The 16,167-nt window shown below is 55.7% G+C and overlaps 1 protein-coding gene across 3 annotated transcripts; it reads right to left on the reverse strand.

Moving 5' to 3' along the window:
• Positions 1 to 12,265, reverse strand: PUS1 (pseudouridine synthase 1). 3 transcript variants are annotated; one of them, XR_012325086.1, is made up of 7 exons: positions 12,182 to 12,265; positions 11,179 to 11,410; positions 9,241 to 9,378; positions 5,375 to 5,477; positions 1,790 to 2,481; positions 1,211 to 1,636; positions 1 to 292 (listed from the first exon to the last, which is right to left on the reverse strand). XR_012325086.1 is itself a non-coding variant. In XM_033836700.1 (6 exons), the coding sequence occupies exons 1-6, from the start codon at positions 11,803 to 11,805 to the stop codon at positions 251 to 253; spliced, it is 1,296 nt and encodes a 431-aa protein (XP_033692591.1). In that variant the 5' UTR covers positions 11,806 to 12,175; the 3' UTR covers positions 1 to 250. The 3 variants fall into 3 exon arrangements, 1 of the variants encoding a protein (XP_033692591.1); XR_012325085.1 differs by lacking the exon at positions 12,182 to 12,265 and adding an exon at positions 11,717 to 12,175; XM_033836700.1 differs by lacking the exons at positions 1,211 to 1,636; positions 12,182 to 12,265 and adding an exon at positions 11,717 to 12,175.
• Between the last annotated feature and the right edge of the window lie 3,902 nt (positions 12,266 to 16,167).

Consider the following 16,167-nt stretch of genomic DNA (forward strand, 5'->3'; position numbering starts at 1 on the left):
CAAGGTTTGTACTTATTTAATAAGAAAATCGCTTCTTTAAAAAAATAGTGTCTTTACGTGCTGAGTTGTGTGTAGTCAGCGCGTGAGCTGAAAATAGACTCGCGGCAGGTTCTCCCTGTGACGGAAACTCAGAATGACGCAGCTCTCAGGATCCTGAGCTGGGGAGGCCGCGCGCGGGCCGTCCCGTCTGGGCGAGGCATGCCGCCAGCAGCAGGCTGGCGGGTCCCGGCGTGCGGTGTCGTGCGCCAGCTCAGTCACTGTCCCCATCACTGCCTTCCAGGGGGCGGGGGACCTGCAGAGCGAGAGCAGACAGGGAATGACTGTGGGGAGCGCTCCGCCCGGCGGGGGCCCTCTCCTGCACAGGGGCTGCCCAGGGCGAGGCTCAGCCTCACCCGTCTTCCTCTTCACTGATTCAAGAACCTGTCTTGAACGGGCAAAGCCAAGGGCTGGGGACCAGAGGGGGTCTTCATTGGGCTCCTCCAGCTCCCAGAGGCTTCAGTGACCTTGGGGACATAAAACTGATCTACTGCAAAGCTGGTCAAGTACAAGCCCCTCGGCGCTATATAGAGACGGCGGACGGTCAGAGGCCTCTCTCTGTCTGTGGGAATCAAGCAGAGAGCAAGCCTGGCCCCCAGGTCCCATCTGTACACGTGCTCCATCTGGCCTCACAGTGCTGGGAAAATTGATAACCACCAACATTTAAAGAGTGGACTATTTCACATACACGTCTGCAATCCCAGTTTCTCCTGAGAAAAGGCAAGCTCCGACAACACTCAGGGCCACCCTCCCCTGGCTGGCGCTGAGCTGCAGGGGCCCTTCCGGTGGAATGAGAGCTCTGCCGTTTCCCACAGTCTCCACCAAGTCCCGTCTCCTCCCCGACGCTGCTTGGAATTCACCATCTGACCTGCAACCCCTGCCTTTCTTACACCTGGCCCCCTTACCTGTATGCACATGGGTTTACAAGCCCAGCTGGGGAGGGAAGACAGTGTTTTTCTAGATATCTAGACAATGGGAAGAAATCTCCCAGAGCTCCAGGTGGGAATCTCACCCTTTGACAGCCTGCTGGGACACCATGAGCGAACATGGGCTTTGGGGACCTCCCTCGCCCCAGGGTAGAGAATCGAGAACTAGAGTAAAATGTTCACTTTTAGCTCCAGCACCTCCAATCGTGGATGCTCTCCTTCTAACATAAGGTTGGCAGTTAACTCACAGATGAATCACACTTTGAGCCAGGTCCCCGGGCGGTATCGGACAGCAGGGCTCCGGGACAGTGGGGCCGAAAGCACAGCCTGCGTCCCCTCCCAGGCGGAGGAGAGCACCCGGGCCCGGACAGGAACGCCGCCCAGAGGGCGAGGAGAACGACGCTTGGCCGCTCAGCGTCCCTGGCGCCTGCCAAGCGAGCCCATGTTCTGGAGCCAGGTACGTGCCAACTGACCAGCAGCATGAGCCAGAGGAGGACGTCCCAGCGGCACCTCCGTCCCACACACGGGACGACGGCCACCGAGCATGTCCCTCCCCAGCGTCACTAAGCGCGGAGCAGGGCGGCTGGCCACCAGGTCCTATGCCCTGGCCCTGCTCCTCCCACTGTTGTGGCCCCGGGGCAGCGACAGGCCTCTCGGTGCCTCAGCTTGCTCATCTGTACAATGGGTACAATGACAGGGGGCAGAGTGGGTTGAAGCTTAGCCACGGACAGTGACAGATGTGCACAAGTGCTTGGCTGAGCTCCTGGAAGGGCCAGCGCCAGCCCCACGGTTCCCCTGACCCCCAGCCCCCGTGGCCCCAGCCCCACCTTGGCGCCCGGGCCGGCGGCTGCGTGGGCAGTGGCGCTGAAGTCATGCATGGGCAGGGTGCTCAGCCACTGGGCCATGGACCTCTCGTGGCGCTCGGTGCCGATGATCGTGGGGTAGATGTGCTGCTCCTTGAAGGCCGTGACCTCAGCCTCCTCCCGCGCCCAGTCCAGCGGCTCGTGCAGCCCGTCGTGGCCGAAGCGCTGGTTGTACTTCTCAAAGTGCACCCGCTCCAGGACCAGGCCGAGCCCCGGTGCCTTGGGCACGTCCACCTTGGCCTCCCCCCAGCAGCGCTCCAGCACACTCTCGGGCGCGTAGCCCTTGACGATGGCCACCACCAGCCCCACCATCTTCCTGATCTGGTGCGTCATGAAGCTCTGGCCCTTGACCTTGATCACCGCGAACTCCATGCCTTCGCGCACGAAGGGCTCCTCGCAGAACATGTCGAGGATGTAGCGCCGAGCGCTGGGCTCGCGGGGCCCCTTCTGCGAGGTGAAGTTGTGGAAGTTGTGGGTGCCCCTGTAGCAGGCCAGGAGCCGGTTCACATGCCCCAGCGTCTCTGCGTGCAGCCGGTACGTCTCGTCCTGCGCGTCGTGGTCCTTGTGGGCAAAGGCGAACGTGGGCAGCATGTAGAAGTAGGTCCTGGCGTCGCACTTGTTCTTGGAGTTGAAGCCGCCCGTGACCCTCTTCAGTCCTGGGGGCAGAGGAGGCGATGAGGACAGACTGACGACACCCTGAGCAGGTCTGAGCGCCGGCACCTTACCTGCCGAACCCGAACGAGCCCGAGGGGGCCCCGGCTCCGTGCGCTAAACCCTCAGCTAAACCCTATCAAACAAACCCCGGGGTCGGCCAAGGTGCGGGACACCCTGCTCTCGCCTCAGGATCCCGGGGGACCCATGCGGACTAAAGCACCAGCCGGTGACCCCGACCCAGAAGCCTTGGATCACACGCCATCCTGCAGGTGAGGCCAGGGACAGCAATGTGTTCAGACAGCAAAAGAAACTGGAAACAACTTAAAAAGTCCAGCAACGGGGAAACGATCAGCGGCTCTTAGACGTTTGCAGAACGAGCCGAAAGCAGCCCCGCAGCCCTGGCGCCCGTGCCCAGGACCGGGGGCTGCAGCGCCGAACACTCGCTGTGCCCGGCCAGGGCTCCCAACGGGCTTCCTAACCGCTCAGGGAGAAAAGAGCAAAGCGAAGCACTACGTGTGCATTTCTTTGTGAGAAAAATACAAGCACACGGATTATGTCTGTATTTGTAGAGAAAACTTCTGAAAGAATCACAACCGTGGCGGGGGGCGGCTTCTGGGAACTGGGGAGCACGAAGCGCTTTGTGGCCCTCGGTGCTCCGTGCTGCGCGGCTGTCCTCACGCTAAGCCCAGACCGGGTGGCGAGGACTCAGCCTCACAAGGAGGCTGTGACTTAAAGGCCAACGTTGGCTTCACGTTACAAGGACTGATGACCCCGCCCCGGGGCTGCCAGTTCAAGGCTGCGTCTGCGCCGCCCTTCCCGTCTTCTGTCTCTGCTGTCGTGTCTGATTTGGGGTAATCTTATTTTTGTGTTTTGTCTTGCTTTAAGAATCCAATTTCATCGACACAGCATCGCAGGTATGCTCTGTGCACCTAATTTCTGTCGTGCGGAACATAAGTGCCAAGAAAAGGCTGAAAGGGGCTGGCAGCCGACCACGTGGCTGGGCTGCTAACGAGGGAAACACAGCCTTGCTGGGTCATGTCACGTAAGCAGTGCTAACGGCTGCGAATTGTGTAGGGTCTGGTATTATTTTAGCGAAAGTGGGGAACAACCTGTGGCATACATGAGAACGTTCCCGTGGAGTGAATGTTAAGAGGCATCACATGGGGCTTTGAGAGGACTGGCTCCCAGAGAAGGTCTTCAGGAGGGAATTATCCTCACCAGGCAGAGAAGGACCACAGGACAATAAAAATAAAACCACGTCATGCCAATAATAAATGCAGAGCCCTCCCCGGCGGCGCAGCGGCCAGGACTCCGCGCTGCCACTGCAGGAGGCGCGGGTCCCATCCCCGGTCGGGGAATGAGATCCCGCGTGCCGTGCGGTGCAGCAAATAAATAAACAAATAAAAATTTAGAAACTAAATTCAATAGTGGGCAAAGTAACCAAAAACAAGGGTTGTGACTTTGCGCTGAGATCCCTATTTATACTTGTACCCAACGCTCATGGCAGTGTCTTTCTGTAACAGCCCCAAACTGGAGACACCCGCAGTGCTCCCCACCAGGTGACTGGATAAACAACTGGAAACCACGCAGCAATGGAAAGGAACAAACCGGATGCACCTGACAACGTGCAGGAGTCTTTAACCAGAGGCTCCGTGCAAGAAGCCATTCCCTACGACGCTATTGACATAAAACTCTAGAACTACGAAGCAGTCTATAATGAGAGAGAGCAGATCAGTGGTCGCCCGGTGAGGCATGGGGTGGGAGGGGCGTGGGGAGGGTCACAATCTTCTGGGGGTGACAGAGGGTGACTCTCTCAAGTGGGCTGGTTTCACAGGTATGCACACATATCACAACGTTTTAACTTATAATGAACTACGCAGTTTACCGTACGCTGATTATACTTCAACTTTAAAAAGCATTTAAAAGTGTTTTTAATTCTCTGGTTAAAGAAAAACTGACACTGTAGTGTACGGGTGATGACACAGGCAGACCTGAAATACACGTCACGACAGCAGGACAGATGCAAGTGCGTGGCTGCAGGTGTGAGGTGCGTGCAAGGTGGCCTGGCTTCACGTGAAGGCAGCTGTGGTAACTGGCCCATGGATGCTTTGACCCCGGGGCTGGCAAACAGTGGCTAAAACCATGGCCGTTCCTGTACAACTTCTGAGCTAAGGCTGAAAGGGTGGTTAAAAGAAGAAACAAAGGAGAAGAATATGCAACAGAGACAGTGATCTGTGTGGCCACAAAGCCTCAGACAGTTTACTACCTGGCCCTCTACAGAAAGCCTCTGCCAGCCCTTGCTTTAAGGGCCGGCAAAGCGATCACTAAAAAAAAACCATAGCGAGTCATCGCATTAGCTAACCAAGGTGATAATGAAATGCAATGATAAGAAACATCAATTAATCCAAAAGAAGGGAGAAAAAGAAGAGGGAAACAAATGGGACAGAGAGAAACAGAAGGCAAGCAGAGCTGCCCCCAGCCACCCCACTACCACATTAATTATCAATGGCACATATATGCCACTTAAAAGGCAGAGAGGGTCAGACTGCAAATCCCGTTATCAGGCCTGTTACCATAGGGAGTCATAGCCCCTGTTTTAATTTTATCAAATCTGGACTTTCATATCCAAGCATTTGGTTAAAACAAGGCACATGTAGCACCAAGATGCTGCACTGAGGGCCTTTCCAAGTCTGTCTGTCTGGCTGTGTCCCTTTCTGAAGGAGGTGGGAATACTGAACCCTTCCTTACAGCTGACTCACAACCACTCCTTCCAACTGCTAAGCGACCACTCGGTTACCTTAGCTCCGCAACAGAGAAATTCGGTGAAAGAAGAAATTTCGTGTCCCTGTGAGACTGGCCACCACCCAGTGTGCAGCCCAGCGCTGCAAGGCTTACCCAGTATCCGAATGTGAGACGGAAGGTGGCTGTTAATCTTTTCTAAAAGGTCGTCAATCAGCCACACCTTCAGGGACACAACCTGGCCGGCCGCAGACACACCCTGCAAAGGAAGCAGACATGGGAGGGCCAGCTGGGCCTTGCACTTGGAGCACCGACACTGCAAGCTGGTCTCTTCAGCAGAAGGACCACACGCACGCTACATCTGTCCGTGGAGGAATTCTGCTTTCAGAAGTGCATCTGAAGGGAATAACCAGATACAAGAACAGTGCTCTATATACCAAGGGAGTGAGTGCCACATAACTTATAAAATATTACAAGTGAACTTCAGAGCCCAACGAAACACGGGAACGAATACATGAAATCCTGCAGATAGGAGATAAAGTCCCACCCTGGATGTGACTCTCAAGGACTTAGGAAAAAAGAAAGTGCAACTTAGATGACAGAACACTGGAGCTGAGCAAGGTCACCATCTAAGTCACAGCAGCAGGTATCCTGTGGGGATGGGGTGCTAGTGACACGGGTAAACTGAGCAAGCGCCGCACTCAAGAAGAGCACAGTTCACCATCTGTATGTTACACCTTTTTCCTAAAAGCAAGTTTTCATAAAAGGCAATACGGCAGTAAGGTCTGGGGGAGGGGAGCGGTGTGATTCGGAAGGTGGACGAGGAGGGGGCTCCTGGGACGCGGGCAGAGACCCGCGTGTGGACCTGAGTGGAGATCATCCGGGCGCTCACCAAAGAATCACCCGTTTCACTTTATACTGACACTGTATGCACCTTTCTGTTTGCTACAATCATACTTTCTAAAAAGATTTTTTTAAATGTAAGCAAAGAAGACAGAGTACCGTGTAACACTCCTGCCGAAAAATTTCTTTACTCTGTATCGAGTCATGAGAACAATCAGACAAATACAGATTGAGGACATTCGTCAAAATAACTGGCCTGGACCATCCAAAACATCACATCAGGAAGGACAGAAAGGAGGTGACGAGACCATTTTAAAGGAAACTCAAGGGCTTCCCTGGTGGCGCAGTGGTTGAGAGTCCGCCTGCCAATGCAGGGGACACAGGTTCGAGCCCTGGTCCGGGAAGATCCCACATGCCGCGGAGCAACTAAGCCCGTGCACCGCAACTACTGAGCCTGCTCTCTAGAGCCTGTGAGCCACAACTACTGAGCCCGCGTGCCACAACTACTGAGCCTGCGTGCCACAACTACTGAAGCCTGTGCACCTAAAGCCCGTGCTCTGCAACTAGAGAAGCCACCGCAATGAGAAGCCCACGCACAGCAACTAAAGAAAGCCTGCGCGCAGCAACGAAGACCCAACACAACCAAAAAAATAAATAAATAAAAGAAATAATAAAAGAAATAGAAAAAACATTTTTTTAATTTAAAAAAAAAATGAAGGAAACTCAAAAGACATGACAACTGAATGAACCATCAACCCTGGGTTAGACACAGGATCAACAAGAAACGGTGTACCAGTGTTAAATTTCCCAAGGGTGACAGCGACACCAAGCAGTTGCCAGAGGATGCCACTGCTCACGCGACATATTTTGGGGTGAAGGGTGATGACGTCTGCAACTTCCTCTCAAATGGTTCCATTCAAAGGCACAAAAAGGAAAACAAATATGGCAAAAGTTTTAACACTGCCGAGTTTAGGGGAAGACCAAGGGTGTTCATGCATTGTTCCTGGGACTTTCGGAGGTCTTAAGTTTGTCCAAATAAAAAGTTGGAGAGATTTTTGTAAAAAAGAAGAAAGACAAAAAATAAACTGGCGAGATGGAACACAGGCCGAATCCACTGTTCACCAGGCAGACACCCTCCAACACAGAGGCATCTGGCCACGAGTGGCTACTGAGGGCATAAAATGGCTGTTCTGAAATGAGGTCTCAAAGTCTCAGTACACGAAAAAGGAATGGAAATACATCTCATTGCTAATCTTTTTAGACTGATTACACGTTTTTCTGGTTTTTTTTAAATTTTTGGCTGCATTGGGTCTTTGTTGCTGTGCACGGGCTTTCTCGAGTTGCAGCGAGCGGGGGCTACTCTTTGTTGCGGTGCGCGGGCTTCTCATTGCAGTGGCTTCTCCTGTTGCACAACATGGGCTCTCTAGGCGCGCGGGGTTCAGTAGTTGTGGCTCACGGGCCTAGCTGCTCCGCGTCATGCGGGATCCTCCCGGACCAGGGCTCGAACACGTGGCCCCTACACTGGCAGGTGGATCCCTAACCACTGTGCCACCAGGAAAGCCCTGATTACACGCTGAAGGGAGAATTTTCTGGATGTGCCAGTGGAGAGTGGGTGATGACTAAAGGGTGCAGGGAAGCTCTGGGGACGATGAAAATGTTCTAAGCTGGGCTGTGGTAATGGCTGCACAACTGTGAGAAAGGACTAGAATCAATGAATGTACCCTTTAAATGGGCAAAATGTGTGGGAGTGAATGACAGCTCCTTGAAACTTTTTTTTTTAATATGAAACAAAAACTAACAAAATATCATCATTTGTTCATCCAGGGGGATGTTAGTATCAAAGGTTTCCTAGATTTCCCAAAATGTAAGAAGGAAAACATATTCGAATAAAACCATCTCTAATAACAGTGAAAACTGAAATAAATGCTAGCCCTATATTTGGAAATGCTGTCTTCATTAGCTCAGGCAAATGTTTACTTTTCTTCTGCCTTGAAAACAACCAGAGAGCTGTAAGTGGGAAAGTTAAACAGAAAACAAACACCACGGAGAGCCCCGGTACTCTTTACCTGGACCAGCTAACATGTGACTGGATCACCCACGAGACTGCCAGGCGCCTGTTTTTGTTCTTAGCTGTCTGTGCGGTAGCTCTGGCTCCGGGGTTCTGGCCTGGGCCTGTGGATCCCAGGGGACGCTGCACCTTTGAAACTCAACGTTATTCAGATTCCCAGGACCCTGACCTGCAAAAAGCTACGTGTACCACAGACTCCCAGTGACCTTAGGTGGCCAGAGAGATGATTCAGGGCCCGGGTCTGAGAGAGCAGGCTCACAGGTGCACGGGCACTTTGGGTTTTCTCTCTCCTGGGGGAGAGCTTCACGTTCTCCGTGGCTGGTTGTCCCACCTGCCTCGGCGACACCCTCCACTCCTTTGTGGGGAGCCCCTGCTCGCACCAGCCCCACACCTGGCAGTGTGCCAGGGTGGGACCAGCCAGCGACTGGCCTGGGACGGTGGGAGAGCCAACCAGACAGCAGGACTCAATCTCTTGAGCATGAATGGACAGTGCTGGGTCACGGCCACCCGAGACTCCTGAGCGTGCGACTCCCGCGGGGTTCCAAAGACTTGGCGCTCACACACGCACAATGGAAACTGTTTCCCGTTCATCGCTTTTTATGTTGATTACACGTTGAAAGGCGACTACCTTGGACACACTAAGTTAAATAAAATTGATAACAAAACCCAGCGTCACCTGTTTCCTTTTCCCTTTTGGCTGTGGCTCCTAGGAAGTTTAACATCACACGCACGGTGGGCCTCTGCGGCCACGCGGTCCTACTTGTATCGCGAGCCTGAGATGGATGGATCTAAGGCAGATGTTGTGGCCACCACGCCACCCACAGGAGCGACAGAGGAGAAAGCACAGACAGAGAGGATGCCAGACCTTGTAGCCCTGAGCACCTAGGTCCAGCCACACCTGGGCCAGAAATGCCGCAGTTTCTTGGCCACACGAGGCAACCACTTTCTTTCCACTTACACTAGTCTGAGCTGTGCATCTGTCAATTGTAACCAAGAGAATCTTGAGAGATAAAGGTGCTAAGATGGAAAGTGGGATGAGGGCAAACACAAGCCACAGACCGGCGGCTTCAGTGCTGCCTGCACCCGCAGGGGATGTGGGGACAGCACCTACCTTGTCCGTCCGGGCGCAGCGCTGGAAGGACATCTTCCGCATGTCCTCCCCGTGATTCTCCGGAATACAACCCGACCGGACCAGGGCAGACACCAGGTCATCTTCGATGGTCTTGAATTTCGAGGACCCAACATTCCTCTGAGGAAAAGAGAAGAAGAAAACTTGTTTTTCACTCAATCACTACCACAGTAGGGGCCCTGGGCCGTGGCTGATCCAGGTAGGGGCATGTGCGTTGTGCCCGCACCCGGCAGATGGGGACCGCACCTGTGGGCGTGGAGAGACCCTGCAGCTCGTCCCCCGACCCACGGGAAGCAGGAAAGCCACCTGTGGGTACCCACAGTCTAGAAACTTCCCACCCTGGGCAGCTGACACTGGGCATCACCTAAGACATCATTTCCCCCTACCTGTCAGATGTGAGACCAGCACCCTCCTGCTGGAGACCCATCTGTGTGTTGCACCCGGCCAAGAGGGCCTCCCCTCCCTCACCACAGCAGGGAGCAGGCCCTCCTGCATCGCTACAGGGAGGCAGGCGCCCCTGCTGGAGGAGGACGCCACCCCAGGGTGCTGCCAGCACCTAGTGGGTGCAGATGTAGTGTAATCACAGTCCAGGGCCTGCAGGACCCTGCGACATCAGTGAGATCACCACCCTGACGTCAAAGAAAATCTCTGCAAAGCAAGGGACACAGGGCGACAAGCACGTCGCCAAGACGCACCACAGTGGGCAGGTCCTTCCCAAAGTCTACCTCACGGTCCCCACTGCAGCTTAAGTCCAATCCCTTTACTCAGCAAGAAGCTATAAATGCTCCTCCAGCGATCGGAATGGATATTAAGAAACGGGGATAACCACCCTTCCCCACAGCCCGCTGTGTCCTTCTGCCACCCTGTGAGCTACCGTCACTCTCTACCCCCCCTCCATTCCCCTAATGGGGACACTGAGGCAAACGGAAGATGAAGAGACACAGGCAAAATTCTCAAGACAGCGCATAAGGCAACAACACACGTAATCAGTCACCCTCAAACAGAAAAGCATTTAAACATCGGCGAAGAGCAGCGCAGGTGGTTTATTTGTTCCACTACGTGAGACCGAAGCACTGCTTCCACCATTTCACAATCCACCCGTGGTCATCAAAGGTCATCAAATTGGTTTCACGGGTGCAACCCTATACTTAATGAAAAATACTAAAATAGGATACAAAGTATCTCATTACTACTATTATTTACAGTAAAGGTGACCACAGCACCTGGTAAGGTTGGGCACTGTTTTCCTAAACTTCCGCTTCAGTGAGATACTCTACACAGCAGTGAATTCCTCCAAGAAGTTTAAAGAACGAGGCACCGAAGTGTAAGAGCCACACCGCTGACCACAAGGGACGAGAAGAAGCTCTACGTGCATCTGCCGGGGCGCCGGGGCTCTTGTGCCTTTCAGGAAAGGGTCACGGGGCTGGGCTGGGCAGGGAGCTCTCACGTGCCTGCGTACCCACAACCGTCACCTTCACGTGTCTAACAAAGAGTAACAGCTGCCTCTTCTGAGCATCCCTGGCGCTGTCCCAGTTCTAGTGTGCGGTATCGGTCAGCCTAATGACTCTTCCTGCCCTGTAAAGTCAGCACTGTGATCAGAGAGATGAGGAAACGACGGACTGAGAGTTCTCGTCACTTGCCGCCTCTGGTCATCGGCAGGCCTGGGCCTTTAACTACCCTGGGAGACCCATGAACACCTCCCCCCCCCCCGCCCCCCGCAAGCACCCAAGCAATGCATGGATGAAACAGGGCTCAAAGCTGCTTCGATCTGAATCTAAATCTTGCCTGATGGGACCCACACGATAAAGGAGGTGAGAATGAGACCCCTCTTTCTGCCACTTCCCAAGATGGCTCACTGGGTAACCGTCGCTGCAAGGTCCCTGCCCCAAGCACAGCGGCCCAGCCCGCGGGCGCCCTCACCTGCATGCCGTGGTAGCCCTTCCCGGAATAGGCCACGAGCAGCACGACCTTGCGCTTGGGCAGCTTCCTGTGCTGCCCTCCACCCTCGCTGCTCCTGAGCCTTTTCGCCTGCTGCTCTGTCTCCTCCCAGATCCTGGCCGCGCCCTGCCAGCCACGCCGGACCTTCCTGTCCTGCTCCTGCTTGGTCCCCACGGGCACGGGGGCCTCCCCATTCCCTGCCATGGGGGGCAAACTGAAAAGACACGGTGGCGGGGGGGGTGGGGTGTGAGCAAAACACAGAAGGAAGCGGCCCAGTGAAAGACTGACGGTGGCAGCATGGTTCAGTAAACACCCTGGGCTGACCACCGAGTCCAAATCCCAGCTGGGCGCTAACTGTAGATCTTGCCCAACCACCAACTTGGCCTCGGTTTCACTGTCCAAGAAATGGAGCAGTGACAGCACTTTATGCGACGAGGGCTGGTGCTCGCCGGGCATGCAGTCGGGCTCAGTGGGGGTCAGCGTGCTACCCTGGGGTCACGGACAAGTGCACTGTCATTACCAGAGGAGGCGCGGTCCCAGGCGCGGGGTCCACGGTCCGCAGGCTCTCCTCAGGGCCCAGGCCGCCGCCCGCAGGCTGGGGAGCCCCATGCAGGCCCGGGAGGGGCGGGGGGGCACGCGCCCGACCCCTGACCTCCCCCGGTACGCACCCACCCGGGTCCTCTAGACCCCTAACCTCCCCGGGGCCCCTACACACCAGCCCGCCCCTCCTTAACTCCGACCACGGCCACGCTCCAGCCCCACCCCTTGAGAACTCTAACCTTCCCGGGACCCTCTCACGCTCCAGCCCCGCCCGCGGATAACCTAAGTCGTCCCTGACCCCCAGGCTGACCTCTGACCTCCCCAGTCCCTCCTGCTCCCCCCTCGTCCTCTCGCCTCGCCCAGCCGGCTCTCCCTCGGGAATCGGGGAGACCCCGGCCACCCACGCCGGGACTAGTGGGGCGCGCCCCGACCCGGCCCCACTCACGGAGCGGCGGACTGAGCCGGAGCCGAACCACGTGGGCGAAGGCGGAAGCGGAGCGCGGGGCCGGACGGCAGCCGGACGTGGACAAAAGTACTTCGGGCGAGGCGGGCCGAGGCGGCTTGGGGCGGAGCTTGGTGTCAGGGGCGGGACTGAGCGGGGCTTCGGGGCGGGGAGGGCGGGGCCTGGCGCCGGGAGCCCGGTTCCCCGCTGCCAACTCGGGGGTGGTTTGCGGCCGATGTGGCTGCGCCCTCTTAGGGCGAACAAATCGTCCTAACAACTACGCTTCCAGGCTCTGTTCCGTGTTACAAGTGTCAGCTCATTCAGGCCTTTCGCCCGCCTTAGGGAGCAAGCACCGTAAGAGCAAGCACGTTACTGAAGAGGAACCCCCCCGAGGGACAGAGAGGCTGAGCCCATGGCCGGAAGCCACACAGCACCAGTCCCGGCTTCTGGAATGACAGCCTGTCTTTCAACAGTGTGCAGACCAGCGCCTTCCCACAAACCTCTCGTAAGAAAACACTTGCCATGTGCCAGTGCCAGGTGCTGCTCTAGTGGCTCGATGCCTGTTAGCTTATTCAATCCTCATGAAGCCTTGAGGAAGGTTCTCTTGTCCCCATTTTACAGATGAGGAAGCTGAGGCACGGAGAGGGGCCCAAATGCCAGGGAGAGACTGGGTCATGCTGGAGCCGCCTGTGTGAGAGCTCCAGGGAGTGAGGACCTCCTGGAAGCTGGTAGAAGACAGATGGGAAACTCGTCCACACATGGGGTTTGGAGGCGGCACAGATGTCACCACAGCTGGCGGGAGCGAGCGACAGCCCGCAGAAGGTGGAAGGAAGTGCGGCTGGCGGCACGGGACTCAGACCTCCCTGAGACGGCCACTCGGTAAGTAGCTATTTTCCGAGCACCTACTAGGTTCCCAGCGCCTGCAGAGGCTGCGAACAGACTAGGAGCAGAACCCGTGCCCTCGGGAAGCTTCCACTCTAGTGGGGACAGACAATGACAGACCAACAGCAAGAGTGTGTGTGATCAAGTGTTAAACACTATGTGAAAACGACTCAGAAGTACTGACGCATGCTACGGCTGGGGGTGAACCTTGAAAACACATTCAGTGGAGAAGCCAGGCGCAGAAGGCCACGTCGTGCGTGTATGATTCCATGCACAGCTGACCCTTGAGCAGCGCAGGGTTGAACGCACGGCTCCACCTATACAGAACTTGTTTCACTGAATACGAAGTGCAGGACTAGTAGGTCTGCCAGTGGCTGAATCCACGGATGCGTAACCACGGACATGGAGAGCCAGCTGTCAAGTTATCTGTGGATTTTCGACTGCGTGTGGGGGGGTCTGGGCCCCGAACCACCACGTTGCTCACAGGTCACCTGTACGTGAAATGTACAGAACGAGCGAATCCACGAGAAACAAAGTGGAGCAGCGGCTGCTGACGTGGATCCTCTCCTGGCCCAAATTCTACTCGGACTCCTAGTCGGAAAAGTCAGGCCTAGTTGGAAAAGAGCTCAGGCAGGCGGAAGGGCACAGCTCACCCGTGCTAAACGATCCCCCAGGACAGCCCACCCCTCTGAGGAAGGGAAGAAAGAGCTGCCCCAGGGCTCCAGGCATGAGGAAAGGTCAAGGTCACATGTGGTCTGGGGAACTCAGGTGGCTGAGCAGTCTTAGGAAGCATCGGGGCACCTTCACGCAGAGCACCCACCTTCACACAGAGCACCCCACAACGGAGCACCTACCTTCACCCAGAGCACCCCGTCACACAGTACCTACCATCACAGAGCACCCCTTACCATAGAGACTCCTTTGTCGGGGGACACTCCTTCCCCGCCCCCGGCCTCTGCAGCTCTGGAGGCCTGGACCCGCTCTGGCACATGGAGGTGGACACGGGGCCCAGGCTGAACCATCCGTGTAAGCGCACGACCTGGGCGACTGTGAGGCTGGAACTAGAGCCGCCGAGGAAGGCAGTTGAGACTGGGTGATGGGACTTCAGGTTGTGCCCCGGGAAGCAGTCCATCTCCCCCTGCCCGTGTGAACCAGGAAGCTCCCGGTGCTTGAACAGAAACCCAAGCCGGGTGAGGGCAGTCTCCGGGGCAGGCCCAAGACCCCAGGCTGTGCCGCGGGCCAGCAGGTGGGGAGGGTGGAAGCTTGGGGCCGTGCTCTGAGGTCCTGTGTCAGGTGAGAGAATGAGAGGAAAAGACCACCGAGGGGCCTCCCTGCAAACTGGCCATGGTGGCACCGAGCCGGACTCTGATCTACGGAGAACAAACTGAGGCCTGTGAGGCTGGGACAGGTGCCCAGGGGGCAGTTAGAAGTGGGGCAGGCACCTGAGCCGGACCTCCTGGCCGAAGGCCCCCTGTGAGCGTGCCAGGAGCGCGCAGGGCAACGTGAGCCCCGCAGGAAGCGGGGAGCCGGTCCCTCCCGTGTGCCCGCTGCACCCCCGGCCCAGCCAGCCCTCCTGGGCCCTCCTTACTGTCAGGCTCCTACACAGGGTGTTTACAGCAGCGCTACCCATGAATACCAAGACTGGGGAGCAAGAGGATATCCTTCAGTAGGAAAATGGATACATAAACTCAGTACCCCCAGACAGGGGAGTATCATTCAGCATTGAAAAGAAATGAGCCATCGAGCCATGGAAACACCCAGAAGAAGTCAACCTGAAAAGGCTACACTGTGTGATTCCAGCATCGTGGAAGAGGCGAAGCTATGGAGACAGTAAAGGGACAGGGGTTAAAGTCAGGGGAGGGAACACAGAGCACAGAGGATATTCAGGGCAGTGGAACGACTCCGCATGACACTGAAATGGTACAGGTCATCATGTGTGCGTCCAAACCCACAGCACGGGCACCAAGAGCGAATCACAACGTAAACATGGACTCTGGGTGATGCTGACGTGTCAGTGTAGGTTTATCAGTTGTAACAGATGAATCCCACCCATGCAAGGTGTTAACAGGAGAAGTAAAGTGGGTGGCAGGGGGAGAGGGAGTATTTGGGAACTCTCTGTACTTTCTGCACAATTTTTCTGTAAACCTAAAACTACTGTAAGAAATGAAGTCTATTAATTTGACAACAAAATGCCACGGTTGTCTTAATCCTCTTTCGGCATTTCTTTGTGCAACATACCGGGAGCCCCACAGAGCGGAAGGGGCTGCATCTCCACCAGGCACGGCCCTTCCTGTCTGCAGAGCCCGGAGCACGCACTCCAGGAAGCCAGACTGGAGCAGCCCTGCTGGGACCTAGCCTTTTGAGGCCCCACCTTCCACTTCCTCTATCACTACCCCTCCGCGAACTTTCGTTTCACATTGCGGTTAGCCTTTCTGGTAACTTAATGAGATACTTTTAGCCTATTAAAACAATATGTAGGGCTTCCCTGGTGGCGCAGTGGTTGAGAATCCGCCTGCCAATGCAGGGGACACAGGTTTGAGCCCTGGTCCGGGAAGATCCCACACGCCACGGAGCAACTAAGCCCGTGTGCCACAACTACTGAGCGTGCGCTCTAGAGCCCGTGAGCCACAACTACTGAGCCTGTGGTCTAGAGCCCGCAAGCCACAAGTACTGAGCACGCGTGCCACAACTACTGACCCTGCGAGCCTAGAGCCTGTGCTCCACAAGAGAAGCCACCGCAATGAGAAGCCCGCGCGCCGCAGTGAAGAGTGGCCCCTGCTCGCCGCAACTAGAGAAAGCCCGTGCACAGCAACGAAGACCCGATGCAGCCAGAAAAATAAAAATAAATAAATTTATAAAAAAAAAAACCTTAAAAACAGATAAATAAAAAACAACACGTAGTCTAAAATATGGAAACCTTACCACTCAACAACAAAAAGAGAAAGCATCCGATTCAAAAACGGGCAAAGGACACGAATGGATGTTTCCCCAAAAATGACCTAGAAATTGCTGACAGACACATGGAGAGATACTTGAGGTCACTAGCCGTCGGGGGCGCGCACACCAAAACCACAGCCTCTCACACCCACCCAGAGGCGGAGCGGGGG

The sequence above is a fragment of the Tursiops truncatus genome, chromosome 13, assembly GCF_011762595.2.
Source record: "Tursiops truncatus isolate mTurTru1 chromosome 13, mTurTru1.mat.Y, whole genome shotgun sequence".
Taxonomy (NCBI): domain Eukaryota; kingdom Metazoa; phylum Chordata; class Mammalia; order Artiodactyla; family Delphinidae; genus Tursiops; species Tursiops truncatus.